The following is a 19,984-nucleotide window of genomic DNA, read 5'->3' as shown; positions in this document are numbered from 1 at the left end:
TCCCAGCTTCATAGCGCCTCCCTGTGCAACTGGCGCAGATGCAAAGCTCTTCTTCCCCACTACCCAGCACCCTAAACAATCAAGCGAGGTGAAGCAGCAATACACTTGCACTTCATCCAATACAGTGTATCGCACTCAAGTATCTGCTTTATCAACAGAGGCCATCCTAAACTTTCTGTTGCATGCCCCTTTAATTCTGAATCCCACTGTCACTTTGACCTTTAGTCTGTGACTTTCTGCACTGCTACAGCAAGGCCCAAGGTATCTGAAGAATAACACCATACTTCATCTTGGCATTTTGCAACCTTCTGGAACGAACATTGAAATTTCACACGTCTGGGTAAAGGACCTGAAAAACTGACTGTCCGTTCCCTCTACAATTGCTGCCTGATTCACTGAGTTCCTTCAGCTAATTGTTCGTCGCAGTAACACACGCCTTTTGTTACTGTATTTGGTTACTGTTACAGTATTTGGTGTTGACTTCAGATCCCGTGTTCTATCAGCCCAAAAACAGGGTCATCGGTAGTTATTATGAAAAGGGATCAGTATTTCCCCACGCTCCCTCCTCCAAGACACACCATAGTGTTCATCTCTGGGCAAGCTTTAGGTCACCAGCTGTAGTAATGTTCCTCACTCTCAATTTTTTGACATTTACCACTGGGAAGCAGCGTTGAAAACCAGCGGGTCATAGGATCATGGGTTACAGAGACAGGAAGGGTAGAAGCTAAAAAGGGGATCTGGAAAAAGAGCAAAGCAAAATTTTAAAAATCTAGGTGTTAGCAGGCAGGGAGCCAGGGTAGGTCAGGAAGGAAGGAGTGCCAAGTGAGTCAGACTCGGTGCGTGCTGATGGCAGAAAGCTGCACAGGAGATGGAACGTCAGGCAGCAGTGGCCTGGTTTGGGGTTGTACAGGGATGAAGAGGAGAGGAGAACAAGCACCCTGAACCAAACAGCTTTCTTCAGCAGTCCTCGTCCAAACCATTCCCAGATGGATATGAGAGAAGGGCTTAAAACTCCTCCCCCACCTCACTGCAACCACCCACTAAATCTGGAATCATTCCTCAAGGAATCTTTTCAACTCCCTGACCCAAATTCCTGACATAACTTGCATACCATGTGTGAGAGAGAGAAAGAGAGAGGGAGGAAGGGAAAGAGAGGGGGAGAAAGAAAGATAAAGAGAGATACAAGTCAGCGAGAGAAAGGGAAAGAGAGACAGACAGACAGAAAGGGCGCAGAGGCAGAGAGCACATGAGAAAGACCAAAAAGGAGTTGGTGGCAGAGGAATAAAAGAATAGAAAAAGAGAAAGAGAAAAAAATGGAGAGAATGAGAGGAAAGAGAGAGAAATGAAAAGCCAAACAGAGAGAGTGGTGTTTGGTGAATTCAAAGGTACTTTCAATAGCGAAGTGATTAAATTTGGGGGAGCCAGGTATCTGTGGGTGGAAGAGACATTATGTAAAGGGACAGGTGAAGTATATGGAAGGTTTCTGCACAAGGACGATAACTTTTAAAATGGATGTTGCAGCAAGGCATAGCCAGATGGATCTGGGCAGAAAACCAAGGGTCACCTGTGTCACACAAGCAGCAAAATCTGTGACCAATAACAGAGCAGCTGACCTGGTGCTCAGAAGCAGTAGGTCAGAACTCGAAAACTCTGCTCTTCATGACAGCCCTGAAGCTGGTATCTCGCTTCTGGTATCTTGCCCAGGTAAGAGCCAGTCTTCCTCCTTTACTCAACAGTATCTGGTTTCACCGGAGCAACATAGAATTAATGCTTTTAATTTTGGTGAATTAAAAACAGACCCTACCCCTTGGTTAAAATTCCAGCCAAGGTAACTAGAATCTGATAGAAACCCAGTCCAGCAAGGGTCTGTTAGTGATCCCCGGCTCCAAGCACCAGCTGCACATTGGCAGCCCACATATGGGGCTGTGCAAGTACAGGCAGTACACGCGCAGGACAGTGTAAGTTCTGGCACTCCATGTGCATGCCTGAGCAAGTCCAGCCAGTCCACGTACTGGGCTGTACTTGTGTGTAAGCCTGTAATCTCCACGGTCTGTGTTGCCGGCTGCTTGGTTCCTGGTGAAGTGTAAAGCCAACAGACTGTATTTGAGGTAAGGTGCCACACTCACCGTATTTCTGCACTTCAAACGTTTTGTTGTAAGTGTATCCTTGAAGCTCCACGAAGATTAACCACTCTCCAATCACTGGCTGATCCGAAAGCGGGAAGCTCATATTTACAACCCCTGAAATGAAACAAAGATGAATGATTTGCCATAAAGCAGCAGGAGTTTGCTTATTCAATTCTTTGCGGATCTGGGCAGTGCAGGCCTGAGGATCCTACAGATCTGAGTACCAGCCAGCAATCCCATTGACAAGCACTGAATCCTACTCTCCTCTCTTCACCCAACTATTCACCTCATTGTATTTCCCATACTTACCTCAGTCCAGCGGCCCATACCCACCTACACCTCCAAACCCCACATCATTCCATTCCGCCAACACCTTGCCTCCACATCATCCATGAGTTGAAGGGAAATGGGAACATGACTGAGGGGTGGCTAACAGGCAGAGCTAGTCGCACTCACTTGGTGAGTTAATGACAAAACAGTGGCCCAAGTTCCTCTAGAAGAGGGGATCCCAACCTGGGGTCAATGGACTCTTTGCTTAATGGTATTGGTCCATGGCATAAAAAAGGTTGGAAATCCCTGCAGGGTGAACTCATCCTTCATTGTAGTGAACTGGATGGCACTGAGAAACACTCAGAACCAGTCATATGTCCATGACGTTTCTCAGTCATCCAGGTCATTGTATATCAAGCAGTAGTAAATCAAGGCAATTGGACTTGCTGTGTTGTCTAGACGATATTTCACCACTCTTCTGAGAGGCTTCTTCAGTTCTGATCCATGGTGGGTAGTTTTCCGGTTTATAAACCTTCTCAGGCCCTCTCATTACCACTTAACTCTTAACGACACTCACGTATCTGCTATACCTTTAAACAACTCACTGAGTTTGCGAACCGGAAAACTTCCCACCATGAATTATGGGGCCTGTGAAATGGAAAAGGGGGACTTTCTACAGAGTTTAGTTTCTGTTAGTGAGTTGAATGATGCCTGGAACTTGTGGGAAATCAACTTTCAACTTAACATGAACAGCCATTGGGGTTAATTTTATGGGAATTTCATAGAAGCAATTACATGACTTACCACAGCAGATTGGCTTTAGGTCAGTCCACTGGATCATCCGAGAGCCCCGGGGATCCTGAGGAAAAGACCAGCAATGAGGCAAAGGGAACCATACACCATGGCAGATATTGCCCTTCACATTCTGAAGGGATAAGAATCTGTAATTCCCCAACAAGGTGATGGGACGGGATCTCTGATTATCCAACACAAACGTGTCTGCAATCTCTCCCCCACCTTATTTACTTCTGATTCAATCACACATGATCCCATTTTCTGTTATTAATCTTAAGCATGCATTTCCTCACAAAGATGGGATGGGGTGGGGGGTGGTGCTGTGACTGCAACCCACGGATGTCCACCACATGGAACAGGCCCCGTTGTGTGCAGAGTTCCCGATTTACGCTACTGCTGTGGTTGGGGAGAACACGGTGCAAAGCACCAGTTCTCAGAAGCGGCAGCAACACTGCTAGAGTCATTTAGAATATTTGAGTCTGGTATAGAGAAAAGATGGGAAAGCAGGAGAGAGATTCAGAGTGACAGATAACACGGAGAGAGGAAAATTGGAGAAACTGACGGGCAACATGCAGAATAAAGACGGGTCTCGCTCTGTGTCAAACTGTCAGACAGATAAAATGACGGATGCCCAAAGGATAACAGGGTGCTTTTAACATCCCAGTTGTGGCCATGCATGCTTCTGGTTGGATGGCATCTCCCTGGCACTCACCACGATATAGGCTTCAACCTGCAAGAGAATAATGTTTGAATGAGGAATCAATGATTCACTTCAATAGCATTCTTGAATTACTGAAAGTTTAGCCCCTGGTGTATGTGCAGGCAACATCAATATCCATAGTGCCAAGGAGCCATTCTGCAGAACTCAGCAGTCGTACCCAATTTTCTCATTTATTCTTATGACAAATCCCAAGCTTCCTTCAACTCAGAAGCAAATAACACACAAAATGCAAAGAGGAGGCACCAGTAAATGACAGCAATTTTATTAATATGGATTTTTATTCACATCTAAACCTCCTCTTCAGACTTATGGAGACCAGTGACCAGAATGAAGTGGAATTGCAAAAATAAAACATTTGTCTCACTAAGCCCTTTAGGGCAGGAAACTTCCCATCTTTTTCCTGGCTGTGGAACAGGGAAACCTGTTTCCTGTACCAGCTGAACCAGCCTGACGACAACTTGGCATTAAAAATGCCTTGCAAAGAGGCTTTGCAAACACTGATCTGTTTCGCAACAGCTCCACGGATTACCACACACACAATGGGGGACAAAGACAGCTCACCATCACTTCGTCAGGATAGCTGAGAAGCGGAAAAGCAGTTTGACCTTACCAGCTGTGCCCAGAGGCAGAGAATGAGAGAGGAAAATAAAACACACTGGTGCCTTTTTGAACTTTGACAGCAAATCAACACAACTATTGAGGTCCAAGAACAATTCTTTTTCATACACAGGATGAGAACATCACTGAGGACACCAGCAATTATTCTGTGTCCCTAATTACTCCTAAACTGAGGAAACAGCTAAAGAGTCAATGACATTAGCAGATCTGGAACCACACTGAAGCCAGATTTGGTAAGGATCACAGATTTCCTCCTCTGAAGGAAGACATTATTGAACCAGATTGCTTTACAACAGTCTGCTCATTTCATGGTTGCCTTTACCAAGACTGGCAACTGGCATCATTGTTTTTTTCCAAATTTAGTTTATTATTGAGATACAGTGCAGAATAGGCCCTTCCAGCCCTTCAAACTGTGCCACCTGGATAAATCCAATTTAACCCTAGCCTAACCACAGGGCAGTTTACAATCTCCAAATTAACCTCTTTGACTGTGGGGGGAAGCCCAAACAGTCACGGGGAGAACGTACCAGCGCCTTACAGACAGTGGTAGGAATTGAACTGGGTCTGAGTCCCTGGTTCTGTAAAGCATTGTGCTAACTGCTACACTACCTTAATGTTACATTCCCCAGCTGCCTCGGTGGGATTCAGACTCATGAGTCTGGAACAACGATCCAGAACTCTGGCTGCTTGTCCACTAGCAGGGCGAAAATGACTAATACAAGGGAACACAACTTTAAGGTTATTGCAGCAAGTATAGGGGGATATCAGAGGCAAGTTTCTTATTATTTAAAAAACACAGAGAGTGGTAGGTGCATGGAATGTGCTGCCGGGGGTGGAGGTAGAGGCTGATACACTAGGGACATAGATAGGCACATGTATGAAAGAAAAATGAAGGGTTACGTGGGAGAGAAAGATTAGATTAATTTTGGAGTAGGTTAAAATGTCAGCACCACATTGTGGGACAAAGGTTCGGTACTATTCAATGTTCTGCATGCTGTTAACCATTTTGCTACCATGCTAACCTGTGTACTTAGAAACATCATTAACCAAGACAGGGATGTTCAAACCATCTCCAAAACTAATATCCTGTAAGAAGCTTGATGATGGGCCGGAACATAGCCAATGGCTTCATGCTGGACACGGCATTAATGTGGATTTGCAGTGTTTCAGTCCAAATCTCTGACCCATTCTCAATGGATCCAGAACTTCAATATGACTGCTGAGAGTCTGAGTGTCAGCCTGAGGTGAACCCAGCTATCCTCTGCCCTCCTGCTACCCACTGGGTTTGGAAGTAGGATGGACCAGAAGGCCTGCTGCTATTGTCACTAACATTTCATTGGGTAAGTCAGTCTTTCTGTATATTCTTTCTTTATCAATCTTTTTATTAGTTGAATAAAAAGTACATATATATATAAACAAGAGGAGAATTATCACAAATATCTATATTATTAACAGTTTGAATAAAAGAAAAACTAAACATTATCAAGATCAAAGTATTAATCTAATAGTATATAATAGAGGGAAAGGTAATTGATTCTCCTCTTATCCATAAAAAGATAAAGAAACTTTTATAATTGACATATACAGAAAAAACCCCAAACATAAAAAAAACAACAAAAAAAAACAACTGGACTGCTCAAACTGAGAGTGAAAGCCAAAAAAAAAACAAGGAAAAACTTTCTGATCAAATCCAAAACTTCAAAAAGGTAACTGGGTGTATATTCAATTTATACACAAAACTGGAGACTGGCAGGGACAGTGACAAATCCTACCTTCTGATTGGTGGGTCGGAGGTCAGGGGTGACAGTGAACACATTAATCAGCACTGTGAAGGAAAGAGGGAGAAAGGCACTGGTGAAAAAGTAGCACAAATTATGTCATTACTAAACACATATTGCGTGCTTCCCCAATTCTGGATGGAGCTCCAAGTCTCTGGTACCTGTGTCCCTCTGATTCTAACTGTTGAATTATCCCCAAATTTAATCGCCTTACAACCAATTACCATGCTCTCAGTGGTCTTGCCCATAAGCTCTGCAATTTCCTCTCTAAATCTCTCTTGCCTCCCTTAAGCACTCCTTAAAATAAATCCTTCAAACCAACCCTTTGGTTACCTCTACAAACATCTCTTTAAGTGACGCAATCTGTGAAGTCAATAGGTTTCAATAGGTGCATTTAATATCACTTGATTAAGCTAAAGGGCAACTTAAGTTAAATGAAACTAGTTTTGATCGTGCCACATAAACCGGCTGCAAGTAAAATGGGGGCACAAATTGTGTGGATACTGGCCAGTACATTTTCCCAATTAATTTAAAAAGTGGGACACAAATTATGTGGATGCTGACCAGTACACTTCACCAATTAATTTAAAGCTCTTCCCTCCAGTTACCCTCAAAGAGAAAGAAGACAGAAGAAAAATAAGATAAAGAAATGCAGAAGAGAGAAAGAGAAAGAAAGGATGTCATTAAATGGAAGAGAGAAAAGGAAAAAAGTGAATAACAGAGAGAAAGAAGGGAAGAATAAGACAGATATTGAGGGTGAAAAGGAGAACTCACAGATGCAAGGCAGGTGCACGTAGGGATTTAATCTCTATGGATTGAACCAACAGAACACCAAATTGAATGGTGCAGTTCTTGCTCAGTATGTTCCCTCTAAGGACTTGAATCATGACTTTGATCTGAAAAATTAGCTAAATTGAAATATTTGGGTAATGAGGATATTCTGTCTCTCCTTCCTTTCATCTCCACCCCCCTCCCTTACCCTCCTTTTCTTTCGCTCAGTCTCTCAGCATTTAATACAAGTTGATACATTCTGAGACTCGGGCCATGGGGAATGCAGAGAGGGGGGTAAGGAAGGGTCACCTCTCTGCTTCGGTTTATAGACGGGTTTGTCTGTCTGGATAAACACCGATGATCCTTTAGAGTCGATAGTGACGGTTGTAAAGTTGTGGAATATGTGTCCATCATCGGTGAGATATCGATTGCCCCACACTTTTAACTGAGCCTGTCCACTGAATCCTTGCGGCACCTGGAAAATAAAGAAGAGGTTAAATAGGAGGAAAATGGATAAGAAGGACTGGAGGCCACTTTTCAGCTGCTCATTTACTCATTCTTCAAGATTGGGACAATGCTGGAAAAAGCCAGCATTTATTGTTCATCACTAACATCTCATGACAAGGTGGTACCTGATGTAAGTACTCCCACAATTGTGATGGGAAAAGCGCATAGGGGCTCTGCAGGTTATGGATAACCCAACTAACGAAATACAACTTTACGTAACTTTCCATTACATTTTTTAAAGTATTTTTCAAGCTAACATCAATAATGCTTCATGGGTCTCATTAATGAATTAATACAACAGATACAGTGGACTCCAGTTAATTGGGCCATCAATTAACCAGGGCAGCAACTTATTTGGGGCAACTCTTTATTTATTTATTGAGATTCAGTACAGAATAGGCCATCAGCAATCCCTGATTTAGTCCGAGCCTAATCACGGGACAATTTACAATGACCAATTAACATACCAACCAGTAGGTCTTTGCACTGTGGGAGGAAACCCACGCGGTCTCAGGGAGAACGTACAAACTCTTTACAGCAGCGACGGGAATTGAACCTGGGTTACAGGTGTTAAAAACCGTTGTGCTAACCACTGCACTACTGTGCCGCCCCACTAACTGTTAGAGAATAAAAACTAAACTCCTGCAATGGGCTGACTGCTTCGGTTATCCACGTGGTGATCAAGTCCGGAACCTTGACACGTAGCCGAGTCTTGCCTGCAGAATCACTATCAGAGGTAATGGCAATCACAGAACAACCAGTGAGACCACTGACAGGCAATTCACAATGAACTTTGTAAGTGAATGACAGAGCTGGATAATTGTTGTGGGATTGACACAGGAATCCATATTGAACAGCTTTCATACAGTTTAACAGTGCAATACATCAGGAGCTGTGGGTATTGGATAACATGTTATAAAGGCAGTTGTGTACTGGATGAAGTATTACACAGGAAGAAGGGTCAATTGGTCAGTGCATTACACAAGAAGCTGCACTAGGCACCTGCGCATACTGATACAGTATACAATGTGTACCATAGGATGGTGTGTATATTAAACACTGGATCAGATAAGCATATCTGTGTTTTTTAACCCAGGCTGTTACATAGAAATGCATGCATATATGATGGTATGTTATATAGCAATTTCAATTCAGAATAGTGTACTGCAGTGGAATCCAGTTAATTGGGCCATCAGTTGGTCAGAGCAGACATTTATTTGGGACAATTCTTAAGAACAAAAACTAAATCAAGAAATTAGCTGAGATTCTTTTCATTTATTTGGGACAGTGAAGCTTAAATGGGCCAGAGGACTATTGCCAAACAGCTTCTAACTAACATCAGTCACGTGTACTTGCTGTGACCACTACACTGTGCTGAGAGCAAACAGTTTTTAAATAGCATCGGTTGTGTGTGTTTGCATTCAAAAAGCAGTGATTTTTGTCACTGATAGTTGGTGGGAAATAAGCAGCCATTCCAAAAGGAGGGAAAATTAAACAATTGCACTACTTCGGCAAGTTAGGAATTAGAGAATTTGAAGGCATCAACTATAATCTTGAACATTATAATGAAAATGAAGATTTGGAGGATGCAATCTGCTTAAGTATTGTATAAAGGCAGTCCATTATCTGCACTGATTTTGTTCATTTACAATCAAACAACATGGCATTGTACAGTGGATAAATTCCTGTGTTGATAACTATTAGGAACTTGGTAATGTTCTAATTTGTTCTGTATTTCCATTTAAATACAAAATTTGTTACTCAGTTAAATGGTCGTTTGCCTTTTTTTAATAGTTTTTTATCTATTTCCATGAAACTTCAGCTAGTTGGGGCAGCCGCTCAATCGAGCCAAAATGTACTGGTCCCACTGTGTCCCAATTAACCACAATACAATGCATTCCATTTGTTTAATTATAGGTAATGTTAGGGTAATTGTTCAATGAAATACAAGACTTACAGTAAATACATGCAGAGCAATACATTATGGGATACTGTAAAAAATGGACATCTCTGATTTAGGGAGAAATGGGTTTATAGAGTGTTCTCAGGAATGGAAACCTTGTGTAACCCAGGGACCGCTGTACCAGGATTTACACACAGTGATATATTTCCTAGTAAGGATGGTGCACAACTTGAACAGTAACGTGTAAATGGTGATGTTCCCATGGGCTTGAAGCCCTCGTCAATCTCAGGGAAAGTGGTCCTGAACGGTGTCGCTGGGAGTAACCAGAAGAGTAACCGCAGTTTTTTTTTGTGAATATTCTTGGCCACCGGTGTGCGACTGATGGAGGAAATTAATTTTTTGGCACATGGCGGGTGATGGAGAGCCTAATGCTTTTTGCTGGAATAAGTGGGGGGAGGGTTAATTGATGTCTTGCTGCTGCTTGTGCGTGGGAAGGTGGGGAAGAGGGGGATTTGCAGTTCTAACATCTTTTGCTATCATTCACTCTTTAGGGTTGTTCTTCTGGATGCCCATAAGACATAGGAGCAAAATTAGGCCATTTGGCCCATCAAGTCTGCTCCGGCTGCACAGAGTAAGAGTTTCAGGCTGTATATTGTATACATTCTCTGACATAAAATTGAACCATTGAACATGGGACAGATTTCTTAATGGATAATGAGCACTACCCTACTATTTCTGCTCTTTTTGTAATATGTAACTAACATATTTGTAATAATATACACAAGTACAATAATTATATTTCTTATTGTAATTTATAGCGCATTTTATCTATTGGACTCTACCGCTGCCACAAAACAACAAATTTCACCACATGGAACAGTGATATTGGACCTGATTCTGACATAGATGGGAGTTTCAGTAAAACTAGCAACTTTATCCCAGATGGCTTATTGAAGTGTTGGAGCTGTATTCATCCAGGCAAGCAGCGTATTCCATCGTATTCCTAGCTTGTGCATTGTGGATGGTGTTCATCCTATCAGATGCTAGGAAGTGGCTCACTCACTCCAGGACACCCGGTCTCCTGCTTGGTCTTGTAGTAATAGTATGTGGTTTGTTTGGGTGAAAGCTCCATGCTGATGGTGAGTTGTCTCAGTGATGTTAATGCAATAGGTACTAATGATCTCTGAAACAGTCCTGACAAGGTCACCCAAACTCCACGATAACCATCATATTTACATGAGCAATTCCTATTACAAACACCCCTACAGAAATTTACAAATAAGCTAAAATCAGAGCAAGTGTATCTACACACAAGAAAGTAATCCATTTACAGAGACAGGTGTGTAAAAAGGACCCGAAGGATCACTGGGGACCCAAGTCACCCCATCTACAACTGTTCCAGCTGCTACCATCCAGGAAACAATACTGCAACATAAAAGCCAGGACCAACAGGCTTCTTCCACCTGGCCATCAGACTGCTTAATTCATGCTGACACAACTGAATTTCTATTATATTGACTATCCTGTCGTATATACTATTTATTAAAAATGACTATAAATTGCACATTTAGAAGGAGACGTAACGTAAGGTCTATCACTCCTCATGCGTATGAAGGAAGTACTAAAGTCAATGGAATTCAATTCAGTCCAGCCGCAGGGCAAATCTTATTTTCTCTGGACATCCACATTGGCCTGTGCCCATACCGCAATGGTTCTATTTTGCCTTTCACCGCCTCACTGGGAACCCCTATTGACAGAAACTAGAACTGCAGGCCATTTTCACCAACGCACCAGCTTAGCTCCCATCTGTTCCCGCGTCAGGAATACTGTTCAGGGTTTCACCTGAAATTATTTATTTTCCTTATTCAGAATAACCCTCTTATTAAATACAAGCTAATGATGCCAAACTATTTGTAACTTTGTATCAGCTCCAGATTGCTTGCAGATTTATAGAACCACTGGAATTGTTCCATAGTATCCATGTGACCCACAAATCTAAGTTAATCACACTTCTTAGTTCTTGGTCTGTAGGCTGGCTCTTCAACGATAGTTCTTCAACATCATTTGAAGTATCTCATTTCAGTACCCCACTGACTGAAGTAGTTTTTCCCTCTCATCTTTCCATCAATTAACAAGCCTATGCCTCCGAGTTATTTATTTCTCTGCTAAGTGAAATGCCCTGACTGACTACCCTGTCGAATCCTCTTAATATTTTATACAACCTTTCGTCACATGGTGACCAGGACTACAAAACTGCCCTAGCTGTTTCCAAACTAGCTTTAGACAATTAAAGCAAGGCCTTCCCAGTCTAGCATTATATTCCTCAACCAATATGGCAAGTACTTTCGTAACAACCCACTGACCCATCCTGCCCCTTCAACAGTTTGTTTTTGCATTTCATGATCAGCATGTTCCTTTACTTAGTATCTACCAATAATTATGTATTCTTTGCTTTGTTTGCCCTCCCTGAACACATCACCTCATATTTCCCCCTTACTGTATTCCATCTGATTCTTTCTGGACCACCTATCGAGTTCATCATTGCCTTCCTGGGGCTTTAAACTTTCTTCCCATCATCCACACCACTAGCCTTTTTTCATCTGTATCAATCTTCGTCATAGTGGCTTTTAAGTTTACATACAACTAGTTTCATATTCTCAATCACTCAGGATTGGAGATGACCTGCTTATTTTCCAATTTGAGGTAGTCGGTGTGGTAACATGTACAAAGTCACCGGAGAGACAGAGCTGGTAGTTATGAAGTAGTCTCTTTATTCAAGAAAATGAGACACGGCAGCATCATATTCAAGGAAGAGGGCTGCTCGACCCAACACTACATGACATTTTATGTGCTAAAGATCAAAGTACAATTTTATATTTACAATGTATCTACAATGCTTCCTTTGTATCACACATAACCCTCACACCTCTCCCTTCCTTTGCACCTACCCTCCAAAGAACGTTAATCAACATTGTCTGGTCCTTCAATCAGTTGCTCTTATCACAGCTCTACAATCCCATTGCCCAGAGCTGCATTTTAAATCTAATCTACAGTCCATATTCAGATCTGAAGATTGGTGGCTGAAGATAGTTGCTGAAGTTATTTGCTATATGTCTTAACCACAAGGACACCCTAAAAGTTGGGAATTACAGACCCCAGACATGCCTGTCGCGGTTGGTCTGTGTCTCAGATTCAGGAGACAGGGATCACGACTGCTCTCCAGGCCACACGAGTAGTGCCAGCTTTAACTCTTGGTCTTTGAGCACTCTTTTCTTCAGTTGACCAATAGCTGTGCCTGTGCACTAAAGGTGGTGGTGAATTCCATCATCAGTATCTACCTTTGCTGTTAGGTTTCTCCAAAGACATAGAAAGTGATCCATGTTTGAAGACTCATCTTGGACCTTGACCGATAGGGCAGCATGTGGGAGAGTGAGAAGGTAATGTTGCCTGGTGGGTCTGTCTGGCAGAGGACCTTTGTCTTCCAGTCGTTTAATATAACTCCCACTCTCTTTTACGCTTCATAGGAGGAGTCAGTAATAACAAGAAGCTAGGTCTCTGAATAAGCACGTACACAAGCATCATCTGCATATTGTAAATCAATGACTGAAAATGAAGATTGAACGGCTCTTGTTCCTCTGTAGATGAACTGCACTTGAGCATCAAACAATAATGCACACCAAGCAAAGTAAAGTACTCGGTCCCATAGAGCTCCACTGAACTCCCATCAACTATAACCCTGTACTTTGTTACTAAGTCAATTTTTAATAAATGATGCAATCTTTCCCCTTGGACCCCTTTGGATTTTTTTTTTTACTTTATAGATCAATCTGTCAAATAGAAAAGGACAAGCAAATTACCAAGTTGCTTTATCAGCATCTCCCAGTGTCTTGGTCAGTTCTATCCTCAACAAACTCTGAGGGTTACAATAGTGTTTCCACTGCAGAAAATTACAGGCCATTCCATCAAATCTTCAGCAGGAGTACGCTCCTCCACAGTAAAGCTTAGACACTGAAGTCATTGCCTGTCAACTGGTCCCTGACAGCAGAATAACTCCTTCAGATATTAGATGGGAAGCTTCAGTCGCCCTCATCATCAACTGCAACTCTGCAACACAACAGACCCAGACCCACTGGAGAATGGATGGGACGCCATGATCACAGCTTGAATGCAGCAACTTACCACGGGAAGGACTCCAATAACGCACCACCTAATGGCAAGGAAGAGAACTATGGAGATTTCGGTGGAAAAACACCTCGCAAACAAACGCTTCGTCTCCAACCCTTCTGAGTCAATACCTGAGCCAATCTCACAGCCAGTCCAAAACTGGACAAAGAAAATGTGGCCCTCATTTACAGTAGTGGAAACACCAGTCTCCCCCTCACTACAGCAGTGAAAGTCAAACGCTAAAACATCGTCAAAACTGTTCACTACAATCTTTTCCAGGGCATAGGCCTGGCATTCCCACAGCCACACCACACATTATAACTACATCACAGGAAGCTGACTGGCTGGGAAGAATTTTTTTTTGCATAAACCTGACTCAATGGAAAGTGAAAAAGAAAAGACAAGGTCATTCTTTTCCCGAGTTGTGGGTGGTTTCAAGTGATCTTAATGAAAACACTTGTGTACAGAATCTGAAGATCACAACATCAAGATGAAAAGGAATAGCAAGCACAGAATACAACAGGGTTGCCACTACCATCAGGACCTGAAATGAAGTTGCTCAGGGCCATGCTACATCTGAAAAGACCAAGCTTCGATTGTACATAGACTGGTGCACAAAAACAGGTTCGAGCATCTATCATCGGGGTCCCCCACTCCCACCCATCCAGGTACTCTTTTCACTGTTGCCTTTGGGAAGGAGGTACAGATGCCTTGGGTCCCACAACACCAGGTTCAGGAGCAGTTATTACCATTTAACCATCAGGCCCCTGAACCAGCGTGGATAACTTTACTCACCTCAATAAACTAACTCCATAACCCACGAGCTCACTTTCAAGGGCTCTGTGACTCATGTTTTTAATATTATTTATTTATTTGTTATGGGGGTGGGGTTGTATTTACACAGTTTGATTTATTTTACACACTGGTTGCGTGTTTATCTTTGTGTGTAGTTTTTCACTGATTCCATTGTGTTTCTCTGCACCTACTATGAATGCCTGTAATAAAATGAATCTCAGGATAGAATATGGTGACTTTGAGAATAAACTCACATTGAAACTTTGAATTTTGGAGTTTGCCTCTTGCAGTTGAACGTGAATGTCAAGAAGCCCTGATAATATCCATTTGGGACATTCACCGTCTCAGGCCTTGGATGCAATCAGCCAGATACAGGACTCATTAGCCATTGATGCTTCCCAGGGTACAGGGTACGCATGCATCAACTCTCCCTCAGGCACATAACACTAGCTCTCTCTGAGCATGGGTTCCACACTAACTCCATCTACATTTCATTGTTGACTATCAGTGTGGGATGAAGAAGAATTTTTCCCGGCCCTGTGACATCTATGATGATTCAGGCTTGGCAGCTAAGAGTCGCTGCGCAAATAGAGTCTATTGAAGACTTGAGCTAATATGATTGCTGCCATACCTCATACAACTGCTGTACAGATGGCCAAGGACTCTCAGTCCCAGCTGTCCTGCTCTTCCTCCTCACTTTCTGATGTTAAACTGCCTGCCTTTGCTCCACCTGTTCCTAAAGCTGTGGGATCAGAGAAACAGGGCTCCCAGACCTCAGAACATCGTTGAAATCACGGGCAAAGAAAGAATAATGAGGACAAGAATTGAAGAGTTTGCTGAAGTTTTGCCTTTAGCTGTCTTCTCTAGAGGTGCTGAAGCCTCTAGTGCGGCCAACACCCTCAAACCTGCATAAGCTGGAGGAATAAATATTCACACAGGCGGCCCCATGCGTATGTCAGAGTCCATCTCAAAGCCCCAAGCCAGCAGTGGGAGGAAGGGTTGGAGGTCTTATGTCATCAGGGGTCAGAACCTGACAGAGGAGAGGAGGTGCATATCGGGAGGGGAGTCAGCAGCAGGTACTGGGTGACACTTTTTGGCCAAAGCCAGAATAGGGAAACAAACGGAAGCTAGAGTAATGAGCTGGACAAAATGTCAGAATGAGAGAACAATAGGGAAGCAGAGAGAGCAAGGGTGGAGGTAGAGAACAAAACTGCGCAAGAACATCTGACAAGAAAGTGAGGAGAAGTTGAGCAACAGGTACAAATGAATGAAATAAATGAGAAAGATGCAGAATGTTAGACAGGACAGATAAAGACATCAGAGTTACAGGGACAGCTGGAAGGAGATGGTGGTAAAGGGATAACACAAGGGTGAGATGGTGTATCTTTTTGAAGGAGAGAGACAAAACAATATTTTTAAGGGGGGGAGAGAGGGAGAAACAAAAACATGCAGAGAGTCTGAATGGGATCTACATTCTTGTCAAGTTCACCATTAAAACATTCGCTGGGTCTTTATACTCCCTTTCCCAAACTTTATCTGACAGGAAATAATTGCCACCTTACCTTTAATGTGACTGTTCCCTTTTCTGCAAAATAAAACAAATACCATATATATCGATTACTAAAACGCTCCACAAACACAGAAACGTCTTTCATTAAAGCTGAGATGAAGCAAATGTTTACAGCAATCTTTCTGAAGCTCAAACCATGAGAACTCACCAAAGACAGAGCCCTGACTATGAGCCACAGTCTCTCCTTTCACCACCAGCTGGACATGGACTTTGGTTTCTGATAGTGGCTTGAATATTGTAAAGCTGATGACTGCATCAACCCCTGCCCTGAGAACTGAAGGAGCTGTTACCAGGTAACCCCTAGAACATAGCAAAGGGTAGACAGATAAAGAGGCTGCAATGGATAGTGGCACTCTAACTCACAATCTATATCCTCAGATGCCAGTATATGCCCTAATATGCTCCCCTTTAAACAGAACACATCCTCTTGCTCTCTCTTACATACACTCACTCCACACACATTTTCTTTCTTAGATGCACATTTTCTCTCACTCTTGTGCAAACACGCTTTCACATGCACTTTCTCTCACACTCACACTTTCCTAAACACATTCACACTCGCACATTCACGCTTTCTCCAACACTCAGTCACCCTGCTGCACACAATCTCTATCACGCCCATTCACACTCACTTTCACACACGCGCGCTCACGTTCTCAAACACGCACAACATTCTCACACATACACTTTCTCGCACACTCACTCACAAACACTTACTGTCTTTGTTGGCACCGAGAGAGGCAACAGTAGCCCACGAGATTGGCCAAAATCCACCAGCAGCGACTGAACTGCCTCATTTCCAGAGTCCGTTGAACGGCGCGGGTGGGAATGAAACCGGTTTAAAATGCCGCCAGGCTGCCGTGTGCTCAGAGGGGACTTGGGGCCATCGAGAGCTGTGAACCCGTAGCCCCGAGCACCTCCACTTGGTCTACCCTCACAGGGAATAACTCCTTCTTCCGTGGATCAAAGCTGAGGGAGGTTTTACACTCACGGTCCCGGCCTGGCCGGCTGTTGCTCCCTCACATTTGCTTCCGGCACTCGCGGTGGGGACAAGGCATTCCTGCCTGGAAGTTGCAGGCTCCGCACTGCTTTGATGGAGAAGCTTTTGTTTCTACCGATGTCTCTCTGGTTCCGTGCGGTTGGCTGTGCCCGGGACCGATCCCTATGCCCAGCGAGACCCAGCATTGGCTGACTTGGCATTAGTCACAACTCTCCTCACCAATGACATCCCTGGGCTGTAAATACCGGCCCGCCCCCGCCCCAGACCCGCCAACTTTACACAACACAAAATTAACAGCCGCTCAGTAAATGACAGCGCCGGGAATTTCCTGTGGCTTCGCGGCGCCACGGGACACCCTGAGCGCAGCGGCGTACATGACTTCAGTCCTTTCGCCAGGGGCGGATCAAACATGGAATTTCCTTAGCAGATCACTGACAGGTCGGGAGGTGGGGGCAGGGACACATTGTTCAGGGGAGGGGACCCACCCCGCCCAATTCCGCTTGGTCCCTGGGTTAATCCACATCTCTCCACCCCTCCCCAGATCACTGGATCAAGTGGAGAATCTCCAGTACTGCGCTTTCAGACACTCTCCCTTCTCATGACGGCCTGACCCAGAATGCAGGAAGACAACTCCCCACTTCGTCTCCCAGCTGAGCCCTAAAAAATCAAGTCAGCTTCGCCCCGGCTGAAGATAACACACAGCAGAACCGCGGAAATTTATGGCGCTCTAAGAAGCTATTCGGCCCATCCTGTCCCTATCAACCAAAAATGGGCGGCAGTTTAGGTTACAGCTGGAGTCGACCATTCCATTCTGAAATGCTCGGCAATTGTAATGAACCGATATCCACAAGTCAGACAGAGACTGATGACTGGCGGGTAACATGCACCCCCCCCCCCCCAAAGCTAACTGAGCATCGTTAACAAAAGAAAATCTAGCTATCTCCCTTGGCATTCAAATGCATGTGCAGCCTCATCCACTATTAATATCCCGGGGGAACCACATGTCCAGAAACTTAAATTGACCTTATAAAATAAAAGAGCAGAACGGGGACAGAGTGTCCACAGAGTGACCAACACCCAGAAACCTTTCTGTCATCTCCATAGTACAAACAGTCACACTTTTGATTTAAATGTGCCCTTAGTCTAATAAATGTATCTACCAGATAAATCCCTATACAACCTTATATTCTTTCTCATTTACCAGCCCCCCCCCCTTTACTGAGATATGGTAATCTTATTCATTTGCGTGCCTATATAATCTGATATTCCTACACTGCCTATTCTGATATATCTCTGGTCCACACCTTTATTTCTTTTCCTATCTTCCTTCTCTACAATCTCTGTTACATTCTATCATCTTTTCAATTTCTTCACATCACCTTTCACTTCTCCCTTCTCAGAACCCAAGCCCTACTCAATCTAGCTTGCACAGGATTCTGCAGGCCTAAAGCTTTGGTGCTGATCGGCTCCTTAAGGCCTGTCCCAGTCCCTGACCAACCTTTCACCATTGTCCCTCTGCCAAGGTATCAACAATCTTTTCATTAGTGCAATGTAGGCTATTGGAAAGAGAAGCATCAGCAATCTCTTTCTAGACAGTCCCTCCCAGCTTCTCACATTATTCCCTCCCCTGCCCCACCCATCTGGATTCATATATCACCTGCCAGTTTGTTCTCCTCACCTCCCCTAGTATTTATTCTTGCTTCTGGCCCCTTCCTTTCAAATTCTTATAAAACCATATGACCATAAGATATAGGAGCAGAATTAGGCCATTTGACCAATCAAGTCTGCTCTGCCATTTCATCATGGCTGATCCATTTTCTCTTTCAGCCCCAATCTCCTGCCTTCTTGCCCTGACCAATCAAGAATCTATCAACCTCTACTTTAAATATATGTGAAGACCTGGCCTCCACAGCTGCCTGTGGCAATGAATTCCACAGATTCACCACTCTCTGGCTAAAGAAATTCCTCCTCATCTCCTTTCTAAAAGGATGCCCCTCTACTCTGACGCTGTGTCCTCTGATCCTAAACTCTCCCATCATCCTCTCTACATCCACTCTATTGAGGCCTTTAAACTTTTGATAGGTTTCATGTAGGTCACCCCTCATCCTTCTGAACTCTAGTTGATACAGGCCCAGAACTATCACTCTTCATATGACAAGCTGTTCAATCTTGTAATCATTTTCATGAACCCCCTTTGAACCCTCTCCAGTGTCAGCACATCTTTTTTAGATAAGGGGCCAAAACTGCTCACAGTACTCCAAGTGATGCCTCACCAGTGCTTTATAAAGTCTCAACATTACATCCTTGCTTTCATATTCCAATCCTCTTGGAATGAATGCTAACATCGCAGTTGCCTTCCTTACTATCAACTCAAACTGCAAATTAATCTTTAGGGAATCCTGCACAAGGACAAGTCCCTTTGCACCTCAGATTTTTTTTAAATTCTCACTTTATTTAGAAAACAGACTACCCTTCTATCTCTTCTACAAAAGTGCATGGCCATACACTTCCCAACACTGTATTCTACCTGCCATTTTTTTTGCCCATTCTTCTAATCTGTCTAAGCCTTTCTGTAGCTTCTCTACTTCTCCAAAACTACTTGCCCATCTACCTATCTTAATATAATCTGCAAACTTTGCAACAAAGCCAGCAATTCTGTCATTCAAGTCATTGACATATAATGTAAAAAGAAACAGTCCCAACACAGATCCCTGTGGAATACTAACAACAGCAGCCAATCAGAAAAGGTTTTCTTTATTCCCACTCTCTGCCTCTTGCCAATGCGCCACTGCTTTATCCATGCTAGAATCTTTCTTATAATACCATAAGCTCTTAACTTGTTAAACGGACTCATTTGTGGCCCTTGTCAAACACCTTCTGAAAATCCAAGAACATCCACTGATTCTCCTTTGTTTATCCTGCTTGTTATATCTTCAAAGAACTTCAAAGAATTTGTCAGGCAAGAC

General features: G+C 43.4%; 1 protein-coding gene and 1 long non-coding RNA gene across 4 annotated transcripts in view; one reads left to right on the top strand and one right to left on the bottom strand.

Annotated features, from left to right (window-relative positions):
* cpamd8 (C3 and PZP like alpha-2-macroglobulin domain containing 8) overlaps window positions 1-17,929 on the bottom strand; it is a 103,174-nt gene extending 85,245 nt beyond the window's left edge. The window contains exons 1-8 of one of the 3 annotated variants that reach the window (XR_009516070.1): window positions 16,736-17,929; window positions 16,167-16,318; window positions 16,011-16,033; window positions 7,389-7,554; window positions 6,303-6,355; window positions 3,904-3,921; window positions 3,201-3,255; window positions 2,127-2,240 (exon numbers count right to left, since the gene is read on the bottom strand). Coding sequence is in view for 2 of the 3 variants with exons in the window: in XM_059991354.1 (XP_059847337.1) it covers window positions 2,127-2,240; window positions 3,201-3,255; window positions 3,904-3,921; window positions 6,303-6,355; window positions 7,389-7,554; window positions 16,011-16,033; window positions 16,167-16,318; window positions 16,736-16,815 (661 nt within the window). In the remaining variant the exon portion in view is untranslated. The remainder of the gene's footprint in view (window positions 1-2,126; window positions 2,241-3,200; window positions 3,256-3,903; window positions 3,922-6,302; window positions 6,356-7,388; window positions 7,555-16,010; window positions 16,034-16,166; window positions 16,319-16,735) is intronic. The other 2 variants (XM_059991354.1, XM_059991353.1) reach the window with 2 other exon arrangements.
* LOC132406123 (uncharacterized) lies at window positions 5,731-11,657 on the top strand. Its single transcript, XR_009516071.1, has 3 exons — window positions 5,731-5,870; window positions 10,041-10,120; window positions 10,308-11,657. It is a non-coding gene; the product is annotated as an uncharacterized LOC132406123 (long non-coding RNA).
* Window positions 17,930-19,984: the final 2,055 nt, after the last annotated feature.

Source organism: Hypanus sabinus, chromosome 16 (genome assembly GCF_030144855.1).
Source record: "Hypanus sabinus isolate sHypSab1 chromosome 16, sHypSab1.hap1, whole genome shotgun sequence".
Taxonomy (NCBI): domain Eukaryota; kingdom Metazoa; phylum Chordata; class Chondrichthyes; order Myliobatiformes; family Dasyatidae; genus Hypanus; species Hypanus sabinus.
This window is presented reverse-complemented; position numbering and strand designations above follow the sequence as displayed.